Raw genomic sequence first — 12280 nt, 5'->3', positions numbered from 1 at the left:
TTGAGTACAGTGAAAGCCCCTTTAATCATCGACGCACTACGATTGGTTAAGGAGCTTGCGTCCGAGTTCACCAGAACGTGCCCGCAGCGCTGCCGCTGAGGAACCGACTTTCGGTATGTCGGCGTGTTTTAGCGCGTATTAACAGTAGCGTAGGAGGTGACGCGGCACACGCGTTAATCATACTTTGTTGTAAGCTGCGTCGAATAGTAAGTACCAACTAGGCCTCGACGTACTGAAGATTCCTGTGTGCGCGAGGAAATGACCGTGCTGGAAAAGATTCGCGGCAAAGCAACACCTATCGCGCTTGAAGCCATGCAGATCATTTCATGTTTACCGAGCGGCACCGGCGACAGCAGGGACACGCAGACAGAAGCGTCGACAGCTTTTGTGGATGGTGAAATGGTTTATTCATTCCCTCCCGATGATGGGCTCCTGCTTGAAAGTAGAGGGAACCTTCCAGGCAGCAGGTCTGGCAACGGACAGTGTTGGCGGAGGAGGAAGCAAGACCACCCTGTCCCGAGGTGGACGCCACGACGCCAGCTCAAGTCCCGGCACTCACTCGCCGAAGAGGGACGGCAGGAGGACAGGGCGCGATGGTCTAGTCGTAGGACGGCCTGGCCTTGGACTTGGCCTTCCGGCGCTTCTGGTGCTTCTGGCGTTTGAAGAACGGCTTTCGGAAGAGGCGGCGGTGGATCCTCGCGACGAGGTGGTTCGCGCGGCTCCTGGCGACCGCGGCGGCGGAGCGCCTCTTGCCGTGTCCCTTCTTCTGCTGTTGCCTGCTCATGAACGGCCTCCGGCGCCTGACCATCCGCTCCTGGACCTGCACCTGGTGCCTGGGCGGCAGCTGGAAGGGCAGCATGGCGTCGGCCGGCCGACCCGGGTGCATGCGGTGGATGACCACGTCCTGGGACTTGCGCGACAGGAAGACCACGGCGAAGAGCGTGACCACGATGACCGAGATGACGGCGATGAGCATGAACGTCATTACGCCGAACATGGCCACGCGCAGGCCCCGGCTGGGTGCGCGCTGTTCGGCCGAGGCGCCCCCGACGGCGGCGGCGGCCGGCATGGGGCGGGGCGGCGGGGCCCTCAGGTCGGGCCCTTTGGATGGCGGCTCCAGGGTAGCGTTAGGCCCGTCGTCTCGGTGTCCGAAGGTGGGCGAACACCGCTGCGTGCTCGGCGGGCGCGTGGCTCGCGCTGGCTGCGTGGTCGTCGCCATTTTCTTCTTCGGCTCGGTCTCCCGGCGAAAGCATCTGCGGCCAGATGCTGCCGCTACTAGCTAGGAACTAGCGGGTTCGTCTAGCAACTTTTGGTGGGGGCTAGACTGCGAAATGTTCTTTTGCGCGTCTTTTCATTTCATTAGCGTTTTTTTTTGGAGCGCGCTTGTTCTCCTTCAGTGCATGCCTTTCCTCATCTATTATTACTTGTATTTTTTGTATTTTTGTATTTGTATTTTGTATTTGTATTGTATTTTTGTCATCCTCTGTACTTTCGGCCAAATGAGCAGAAGTCATTGTGTTTCCCCCCCTGCAATAATGCCTCCAGGCGCTGCAGGTATCTGTAATAAATAAATAAATAAATAAATAAATAAATAAATAAATAAATAAATAAATAAATAAATAAATAGCGCGAAGGATGAACTTGGATTGAAGAATTATTAAAGAATATATGGCTAAACACCGATTTGCGTTGTTTTTTTCGGCATGGCAACATATGCATTGAAACGCAGAAAGAAGAAGAGAGAACTTGATAATTATTAGTCAAGACACACAAAACCATCCCCTCGCTCAGTAACTGACAGGTAAGATGTCTTGCAGGCACCTTGTTTTCGGGCATCTAAGCGAAATGTACCTATTTCGCAGGGGAGGGGTTGGTGAAACAGAAGACGACCGTTTGTGTTTTGCTGGCTTGAATCCGAGCTTTCCCGTTTTTATTCTGTTTAGTGCTGTTGCTGCACAGGCACCACGTGTGTTGTTCTTTTGGCAGAAATAAATGGGCTGTAACCGAAGTGTTTTTTTATTGTATTTTTCTTCGTACGAAGATATATCTGCGCATTAAGTTCTGACCTTTCTTTCCAGCCGGCATGCTGCCACGATCTCTTCCATCGCCTGTAACGCCATGCAAGAGGCGAGTTATGACAGTTTCAAGACGTGGCTTGCATCGCAGTTTCTCTGTAGAAGCCGTTTGTTTGTGCTCTATACTGTGGCTGCATACTGTACAATGTGTATCGTACTTGGAGGGAGCACTGGAAATGGTTAAACCAGATCCTAACTCGAGGAAAGTAGGTTTAATCGCGTAGCGAAAAAAATTTAGGGGCGATCAACTAACTTGGAATCCGAAAACGTAGCTGGTTTAGTGATTTTGCAGTTTTTGTGCGGTTAGTGCTGTCACCAGATTTCGCGGCCAGTTGTGTGCTGCTATCCTCGATGTTGTTCGGTGTTCTTACTCATGACTATGTTAAGCAGCGGCAATGGTTATTTCAAGGCTTGCTTGTGCGCTTATGGATACAACAAAAAATAAGTTAAGGCAATCGCCACAGTAGCTCAGTCATAATTAGCTAGAAAGTCCGTTGGCATAACAGCATGGGACAGGCGGAGGTTGCAGGTTTAGTGTCCACTTGCGGCATATCTTGCATACACGTTTGACCCTAATGTTCGACTAGAATAGTTTGGATGAGTTGCTCCTACGCTACGGTAAGAAATGCCCAACTCTGCAGAGCCTTCTCTCGGCTCAAGGACTTCTGGCTGCTGCTTTCTGTTTATTTCCTTCCATTTTCACCGGGCTTGAGTCGAGAACTTTTCGCAGCTTAACTGCGCTAGGGCGTGTTGGTAACCACGCTAGAACCTTCTAGACCAGCCTTCAGTTTAAATCCTAGTTTTTCTTGACATATTTCGTCTTTGCCTTTATACTAGTTAGAAAAAAAAAGTCTTCGCTGAAGCTTGAGGGAATGTGCTTTGTCCTATTTTTGCATTAATTCAAAGGCACCGTCATGCACAGAAAAAAAAAACCCGTTGTAGCTGCTCGGAACTTGTTTTTATACAGGAACCGCCTTTTCCTGCAGCATCACTTAAATTCAGGGGGCGTCGAATTTTGCGCATTTATCTGTTTTCCGAAGAATGCGTCTTGCGTCGGCCTTCTCAAACGATGGCTCTCTTCGTGGCGAGTTAGTAGCTTTGCGGTTTCAACCTTGCCCGCGCGCCATGATTATGGAAATAGCAACGCAGCAATCGTTGGCCAGTTTGCATGAGCAGGAGCGAGTTGACGGGCTATAAGGGGTTCTGCGTGGAGAATATACAGGGTGAGGCATATGACAAGGGACAGAAACAGTGAAAGACGCACACAGGCGCTGCATTGCATTAAATTGAATTGCATTGTAATTTGCATTAGACTGATCTTCACGTGCACTGTGTGAATTTATTCGATGGAGGCGAAATTCTAGAGGCCCGTGTGCTGTGCGATGTCAGTGCACGTAAAAGAATCCCAGGTGGTCGAAATTTCCGGAGCCCTTCACTACGGCGTCCCTCATAGCCTGAGTCGCTTTGGGACGTCAAACCCCCATAAACCATAAACCAAACCATTGTGTGAATTTAGCCTTCTTTAATTCTGCTACCACAAATGACTGTTTTCGACACCGCTTGTGTCACAAGCCTACTTTTTACATTTAGTTCTTTTTTATATAACGATGTTTTTTTTTTACGGCGTAAGGGCAGTTTTGGTTAATGAGCACTATTGCACAAGGTATTTTCGTCTACACAAGGTGGGATCAAAGCTCCAACTTCCAGGCATTTCATCCCAGATGAACCGAGCACGAGGCCAGGAGAAAACTTGTACCCATTGTGTCACCGGTGTGTGGCCGGCGGCGTGCACTGCATCGGGATCGAACCTCGCGTCTCCCGCATGCGAGGCGCACGCTCAAACCGCTGCGGCTACATTTAGTTTCTATTTGTGTTTGTGAAGTACAGCAGTGCCCCGGATTGTACATATTGAATGTTCTAGTTGTTTTCCTACAAAATTCACAGCATAATCTTTTTTAAGCATTGTTTTCGATAACACAGCTCCAATTGCTGCTGTAGAAATTAAGGTGTCGGGACGAAACTGAGTCATATCCAGAATTTCACATCGAAAAGAGCCAAATCCAAATTTTTCATGCTGATAGTAACCTCATTACCTGCATAATTTTTCTTCAGTAGTGGGTACAGAGTTGCCCATGAAAAAGCATATCATATAATAGCCTGGATGGCGGTCCGCCTGCTGCATGTAGCAAACTTTCCCTTTACTCTCAGTACCTGCTGAAGTGGATTTGACTCGTTATATATATATATATATATATATATATATATATATATATATATATATATATATATATATATATATATATATATAAAGAACAGACGCCTCTCTTGTCGGCTCGCTTTAACACACTCACGTAGGCCACCCGCCGCGGTGGCTCAGTATAGTTACGGCGCCGAAAGACGTGGGTTCGACCCCGGCCGCGGCGGCGGAATTTCTATGAAGGCGAAATTCTAGAGGCCCGTGTACTGTGCGATATCAGTGAACGTTAAAGAACCCCAGGTGGTCGAAATTTCCGGAGCCCTTCACTATGGCGTCTCTCATAGCCTGAGTCGCTTTGGGACGTTAAACCTCCATAAACCAAACCAAACCAAACCAAACACTCACGTAGACCGTAGATGGTGGGCCTTTTTTACATTAGAAACCCATGGGACCAAATGCGTCGTCGGTCATAACATAATACTCGCTCATTGGCTGGAGGAATGTGACGTCACCAGACAGGAGCATTCCCATTGGCTGGGGAGAGAAGTGTCGTCACTTTAGTTAAAGCCATCAACAGTTGCTAATGCTATGGCATTGCCAGCATATAATGAAACTAGGTGTCCCTGTCATTTTTTTCTTCTTATTTTCTGTTGTTCTGTACCATCCAGTTGGGTAGCGAGGCAACGCAAAAATAACTTTTTAACGCGAAAGCGTTGAAGGCCCCGTTCCCCAGCAAATGCGGTGTCGGCCTTGGCGTCGGTGTCGGCGTTGTGAGCAAGAGGGGGCCACCTAGGTCACGTGACCTCGCGGCGTCATCACAACCTGCCCACTACGGCAGGTGGCAGCTAAATTAACGATTGGTCTCTCAGGAAGAGCAACCCGGGCCGCACAAGGCCCACCGACGGCAGCGCTTGCCATAGTAGAGCAGTGGCGTATCGCTTAACCGCTGCACCACTGCGCCAGGAGTGGTGTGATGGCTCCCAGGGATCTATGAATGTTAAGTAGAAAAGAATGACCTCATGCAGATACGGAAATTAAACCATTACGCTATCGCGTTATACCATTAAGGCGGAGCTTAAGTGTCGCCTCCATTTTTTTTTCTGCGAATCTCCATTTTGTAAACTTTTGTACATGACGGTACAACCAGTACTGCTACCGCACATTTGTTGCATCATATCGTGTGATCGCCTGTGCATTGTTTTCTTTGCACGTTCAAAACATCGCACTCTGCTATCCTCGCAGGTCCGTGGCAAGAAGAGCAGCGGCCCGCGGGCTCTGCTCCCTCCGTGGGGCAGGGTCTTCCGTCGCGGCTGCTGCGTCGGCGCGCGTCGGGCGGAGGCGGCGGGGCCCGCGTCTCCCAACGATGTGCCCATGCCCACGCTGGCCTCCGAGACCACCGCGCACCCGCCGCGAAACGTCAGCAGGCCGCTGGCCAACGTGGACGCCTCGTCCACAGGCGCCGCCAACAAGTCCTCCTCGCACCAAGGTATACAGACAACTCCACGCCAGTGGTCTGTGCGTGCCTCGTGTTCGCATACAGTTGAACCTCGTTATAACGAAGATGAAGGGGCCCGGCGATTACTCCGTTATAGCCGCAGTTTCGTTATAACCCATGTTGACCGAACTTCCAATCGTCATTCCTTCGTTATTTCCATTATTTCACTATAAACCGTTTCGTTATAACGAGGTTCGACAGTAGTACCACTGCTGGCCGACATTTTCTGTCGGTCGTCTAATGCTATGGCTCCTAACATGTGAAGCGCTGCACGGAGACAAGTAATACAGTTTTGGTTTGGTTTATGGGGTTTAACGTCCCTCTGTCCCGCAGCAGGTGACCGGTGGGCGTCCGGTGCGGACGAGTCCCTGGTGGCGGCGGCGCATCCGCACCAGGGGCCGGGGGAGCATGAGCCGCACGAGCAGCGGATGTGCGACGCCGAGCACGGGCACTCCGGAGGCCACGAGGGTTGTGACGGTGGCCAGCATCCGGTGGGACTTCGTCAGCGTGCCCTTCGTCTTCACAGTCTTCATCATCCTCGCCGGGTTCACCAAAATCGGTGAGGAGCTGGGTGCCACCGCTTGCGCAGTTCCACTGCGTCCGATTTCTTCACTTTGCTCCAGCTATAGGTTGGTTGAGGTTGAGGTGTTGAATGCTACAGGTGGGGTTAGCCTTGCTTTATCTGCCTGGCAATTGCTCCACCGCAGCGTCCCTTCGATATTAACAATGCCGCATGTACCCCGCTAAGCTATAGTTCTTGAGCAGGCTCCTGGTGGTCCCATTTTGGACGGTTTTAGATGAGTAACGAACGCCACAACAGATTGCGTGTAGATGGATTCTAGTAGAAGGCATTTGGAGCTAATGAAGCTACAAGAGAAAGCACTTTGAAGAAAGCAAAGTATGAGAGGTCGGCCGGTGGTAATCTCACCCTGGACTGATAGTCCACACTGGGCAAGGGGAAAAGGAAAGTAAAAGCTGAGTTAGGGTGCTAATGGAGGGTGATGACGTCATAATACGATGAATTGCTTGGGGTGGTCTGGGCTATAGAGGAAACCACGCACACACTAGTGGCACTCATTTCGCGTAGATGACGGGTAGCGCCGGGCACATGTATTCCACATGCACCATGTGCCTTGCACACGCACAGTTCTCAGTCCACACGCACTGCGCAGAGTTGCAGTGAAAAGTTTTGCACACTTGGATATTCCGGCACCAACGCGCATGCGCACACAGTACGCACTGTTGCAGAAAAAGCTACGCTAGTTTAATATCTCAAATACCCGCTCGTAATGAGTCATTGCAAGACTTAAAAGAGGCAAGAAGAGTTGGGTGAGACAAATTGGACGGATGCGCACATCTGCAACTACGCGCGAACTGTCATGAAATGAAAGTACCACATGATACAGATGCAAACATACCGCGAAATAACGTACATAGCGTAGGTGTAATTAAATTGGTTATGCATGCACACGTCTTGATTGTTTTCGAATAGCAGTGACTACGCGGCTGCTTGCAATTGGGCATTCCTGCTTCTATCTGGACGGCGGTTCCCAACGGTACCGGGTATACGAAGTCATCAAACACAACTGTTTATTTATTTATTTTACAAGTACTGCCGACCTTATGCAAGGTCTTGGCAGGAGTAGGTGGCCATGAACATACAGAATATGTACATATAACAAGAAAGCGCGCTTTAAGATAACATATGGTCTCCATGGTCAAAATTCGCACGGTTCCTGATACAGAGTTCGATTGTGACCGGGAAAAAAATTGTGTCATGCTAAGTGTCACTGCTCGGACATGGGCAGCATCATAGTACTACATGCACACGCACAGCACGCCGAGGCGTACATATAGTCTTCGTGTGCCTTCCAGTTAAAGCTACATAAGTGTTTCGGATTACGCCGAAAACTAGGATGAATGATTTTTTTGCTCTCATCGTAACCTCGAAGGTGTACGATATGTGGCGTTAGGATTCCGAACATTTGAGTGCTTTCATCTATAGCACCTCACTACGGGGAGGGAAGCAAATATTTTTTTTTATTTTTGTCGTTTATTGTTTCTCATTTTTTGCTTTATGTGACCACCTTTTATGACAAAAATCACGTATATGATCGGCGCATTAATCTTCAGTAAGTCACTATCTTCATTGCTTCTCGCGTGGTACTTAGCTCACTACAGCGTTAAATTTCACCACGCTTATCGGAAGTTATACTCTCTGCGGGGCTATTTAAGTGTCGGCTAGTTGGCCTTTATGGCGCTTGTTTCAACATGTACTTGGAAAGCACAGAATGGCGGCGTCTCCAGGAAGTTTCATAACGAAGTTTCCTATAGGCACGGTTGAGTGTGATTCGTCACTACCCTCGCTGTTCATATGATTACATGTGCTTGATTAAAAAAACAAAAAAAAACGCCTGAATGAAGAAAGACTCGCTCTGGTTAAACACGTCGCCCGCTCTTTCGGAAACGAGGGAGAGTGGAGCTGCCTCGACGTCTTGCCTGCACACGACGTCGTTTAAACCATCTGGAGTACTACGGCGCGTTAAACCGCGTTAGCCACGGGTGGCTGCGCAACATCATTTCGTTGTCCAAGTTAAAGACTCTGGTGGAAGAGTGCGATGGATGAGTGGGAGGATGGGGAGCAGGAGGAGGCGGAAGAAGACGGCCACCCTCCCTCCCTCACTTCCTTCCTCCCTCCCTTCCTCCTTTCTAACCCTCCCTTCCACCCTTCCTTCCGCACTCCCTTGCTTCCCTTCCTTCCTCGCTCCCTTGCTTCCTTCCTTCCTCCCTCTCTCCCCCTCTCTCTCTTTCTCAGCCCCGTTGTCTTCTCTCGCCCTTACTTGACTTAAGCTTTCGTCCAGCGAAAAGTGGTGCCTCCAGAGAAGGTGGTAAACTGATTGCCCCCGAGAAATTTTCCGCCTCAAAGCCTGCCGTTACTTTGGCGTTGAAAAAACGGGTTGACCTCACGCGGATAGAATGGAGGGGGGGGGGGGGTCGTCCTTTTAGACGAGAGCACGCGTTTAATTATTTAACCAGAGCGGCTGAACATTTTATAAAAGGTAAGTACGCCTGAGGTAACGTAGTTTGTGAAGAGGGCAGATGGTTTTGCTAATGCGTGGAATGCGCTAATCTTGTACTTTTTTTACTTTCCCGTGAGCGTCTGCGCACCTTTTTGTTCGTCCGTTTGTCCGCGGGGACGGGTCTGGATTGTGAGGTTCAAGCTGTCCTGAATAAGAACAAAGATCAGTGACGCCTTTTTAAGTACACACTTTGCATGCATGGCTACTTAGGTAGTAGGGGCGCATTATGCTACCGCATGATATCCAGGTGTGCTTGGAGGAATTAGAAGGGGAAGGAGTAGTTTACGAAGAAGAAAAACTCAGCAGAAAAGCGTAGCTGAAATAGTGAAAGATGCATTTATTCACGAGTCTCGATCTGCATGCATGGTAACGGGACACGGAATAGCGTGCAGGTATTTCTTTATTTAGTAGTGTTGTCGAAGTATATCACAGATTAGTTTAGAAGCATTTTGTAAAAAAAAGGTGTTAATGAATTTTTTGGGTACCTTGCTTTATTAGTCTGCTGGTGTCACGGTCCCTCAGTGGTGTGTAGGCTACTGTACGAACAGGAAGCAACTAAATTGACTATTTGTCAAGAGCAAACAAAAACTGCTCAGCATATACCTTCAACGCCGCCACGTATCAAAAAGAAACAAAAACAAACTGACTCCCTTGGATGTGTCGCCATACCCTAATATACGCCAATGTCGACAAGCGAAAGGTTTCGAACCTGGGGGGAAGGAGGCAGAGAAGTATTTTCTTTCCTTGACCATGGACTTTGTTACAACCAAAACCAGCGCCTGGAGATAAGGAGCGCTTGCTCCGCATATACAACCCACTGAAATCCAGCTGAATCGACAAGCCTGTTGCGTAAAGCCTGGTCACCTTTCCATTAAAATAAAAAGAACTGAGTTGACGTCAGCGCTCTTGTTTTGTCCTTCGTTCTCTTCTTTCGCCTCCGCCTCTCTCCATCGTCTGTTCTTCTCAGTCTAGCACGCAGTAACTAGCCTGTCACTATTTTTTTCACAAGGCGCCCTGAACGCCCTCTCACGCACACGCATGCACCGACGCAAGCGCACATGCCTCACGTTTGCAGGCGCAGAGGTGAAGAACCTTCAAATCGACGGAAAAAGAAAGAGAGTCTGTAAAGGTTGCGGGACAAGACGAAGAATGATTGTGGAGTTTAGAGAAATCTAAGTAAAAATAAAGAAAGAGGCTTAACTCGGAATAAATGTTCAACGTTCACGTGTATTCACCACCGGACGGCTGTAAGTTTTTTATATGCGCCCCCTGCTTCGCCAATAGCCTTAGTTTTGAGGCAGTTTTCGATTTTTACGCGGCCCACCTTCTAACGTGAATTCGCTGAAGGAGAACAAAAATAAAAATTGTATTGCGGTACAAGAAAGGAAGGCAGGAACGATATAGCAGAGTGGTTTTTGCAGGGGCACTGGTCATACCTTGGCGCGGAATTGCTTCATCCTTCCTTAAGGGGCCCGAGCTGCCTGCGTGAGCTAAGCGATTTACTTAACCCTTGATTGATAACGCAACGCCGAAGGGAAAGCTGCTCTCCTCTATCCCTCTCCCTCCCCCCCCGCGCCCCCCCCTCCCTGACCCGTGCTCCCCGCTGCTACACGTGAGAACGGAGCGTGGTGTACCGCGCCGCTCCCCCCCGCTTCGCGTGTCTCGCTGTTGCGGGTTGCCATGGGGTTCCGCGCGGGGTCGACTGCAGCGCCGCCGCATCTGCTACTACGGCCGCTGCGGGCACCTGCTTAAGTGAATCGTCAACTCTGGGCTCTAATCTCTCTAGCCTCCCCCCGGCTGTCCGGAGCGGCGCGAAATATTTATGGAGGTTTCGAGCGCAGAGCAAAACAATAGAGGCGTCCCGTGAAGAAAAAAAAAACGGGCTGTCTTGGGAGACTACTTTTGTGTGTTTTCTGGACGCGCGTGCCTTACTTCGGAGTCTCTCTAACGGCGTTTCAATCCCACGCGTGAAGAGAAAGCAACAGAGAACTAGCGTTTGCTCGGGTCGCTGTGTTGTGCACTCTTTTCTTCTTTCTTGGTCGTTTTATTTTGTTTTTGTTTTTTTGCCACTTTCTCTTCTAGCATGTCGGGCGCTCCAGAGAAAGCCCGCGGAGCTGCCGCGCAGTTATTCGGCTCGCCTGTTTCTGACGCGAAGGTACTTTCACATGAAAATAAAGCGCTGCTTCTTTAAGTACCACTTGAATGGCGAGGGCCGGCTTTAAGCGGGCCGTGCGCCTGTCGCTGAGGTGGCACTTAATTGGCCGTTTATGCGCCTCGTTGTGAATACGCGTGACTGCCGCGTTTTTTTCTTTGTCACTATACAGCTAAGCATTATAACTTCAGGGCCACAACAAACAACGTTCTGGCGTGGTATATATAGATGCCTACAGCGGAGTAACTTGAAGCTGCACAAAGCGATGCGCCGCGGTAGCTCGATGAAAAAAGGGAAGAAATTCTCACACTTCCCGAGAAAAAGAGATGACCTTACACTGGCGAAGTGTTGGGTGTAGCTGCAGAAGAACTGCATTCCCGTCGATAAAAACTCCATAGCACCCCTCCTGCATTTGTTCGAGGACAAATTTTTATTTTCGTTTACTTTCCAAGCTCACCTGTATTTAGATGGATAACGTACAGTCGGGGACAAATATCTGTGGGCCACGTGTTCCTCCAACGAAGCCGATAGCTCTGTTATCAATCGACAGCTGGTGACCACACTTGTGGAGGTAAAAGTCAAAATTTTGCTCTTACATCTCCACAAGTGTGGTCTACAGCCGCCGGCTAATAGCAGAGCTATCGGCTTCGTTTGAGGAACACATGGTCCACGGACTTTTGTGTTCGACTGTACCTCCTCTTGCCTACGCGGTCGTGCATACACAGTGCACGCTTGTGAAGACATTGTCTTTGCTGTTGTCCGGGTGAACTCGGACTGCGATTGTTGTCTTAGGAAACTCCGCGAAGATCGGTAGCAAAAGTGGGTGAAAATCTTCGTGTAAGCTCCAGAGTGCAGTTAAGCATTGATAAAATAAAAGAAAGGGAGACCATAACGTTTTGTCACTGCGAACGCCGCCTCTTTGATTAGTGCCTATGAGTCCACCGCTGAATGGTTGCTTGTCCCATTCGAGTCCTCGCTACAATATCCCGCTCCGCCTGATCAGGCTTCGCGATTGCGCGGGCTGTTAGCACGAGCCCGCCCTTCTAGCAGCGGGGCTTCCCATTGTTCGTTCGCTGCAACAGTTGCAGCGAAGTTGCAGCGAAGCTGCACAAACTCTGACTCACTCGTTGAATTGGGTGTTAGTGCGCACCTATAGCCACGGAGAAAACATCGGCCAGGATGAATGTGGAAGGAACGACAGAGAAAAGGAACCATGACGACAAAAGCATGCATGGCGAGTCCTGACAAACTAGATAGATAAAGAGGAGGAGGGAAATGCAG

At 49.5% G+C, this 12280-nt stretch overlaps 2 protein-coding genes across 2 annotated transcripts in view; one reads left to right on the top strand and one right to left on the bottom strand.

The window, feature by feature from the left end:
- The window catches only part of LOC144120791 (sodium/hydrogen exchanger 4-like), a 265475-nt gene that overhangs the window by 148859 nt on the left and 104336 nt on the right, over window positions 1-12280 (top strand). Inside the window, 3 exon segments of the mRNA XM_077653497.1 lie at window positions 5515-5758; window positions 6104-6237; window positions 6239-6326. Of these exon segments, the coding sequence (XP_077509623.1) occupies window positions 5644-5758; window positions 6104-6237; window positions 6239-6326 (337 nt within the window). The 5' untranslated portion in view covers window positions 5515-5643.
- On the bottom strand, window positions 391-1222 carry LOC144118397 (uncharacterized). The gene has a single exon (XM_077651343.1). The coding sequence runs from the start codon at window positions 1217-1219 to the stop codon at window positions 599-601; it is 621 nt and encodes a 206-aa protein (XP_077507469.1). The 5' UTR covers window positions 1220-1222; the 3' UTR covers window positions 391-598.

The sequence above is a fragment of the Amblyomma americanum genome, chromosome 2 (genome assembly GCF_052857255.1).
Source record: "Amblyomma americanum isolate KBUSLIRL-KWMA chromosome 2, ASM5285725v1, whole genome shotgun sequence".
NCBI lineage: Eukaryota > Metazoa > Arthropoda > Arachnida > Ixodida > Ixodidae > Amblyomma > Amblyomma americanum.
Note: the sequence above shows the minus strand (reverse complement) of the source record. Positions and strands in the feature narration are given on the sequence as shown.

What these genes read in the sequence shown, in the direction of transcription:
- LOC144118397 (XM_077651343.1), bottom strand. Translation starts at nt 1,219, where the DNA reads ATGGCGACGACCACGCAGCCAGCGCGAGCCACGCGCCCGCCGAGCACG.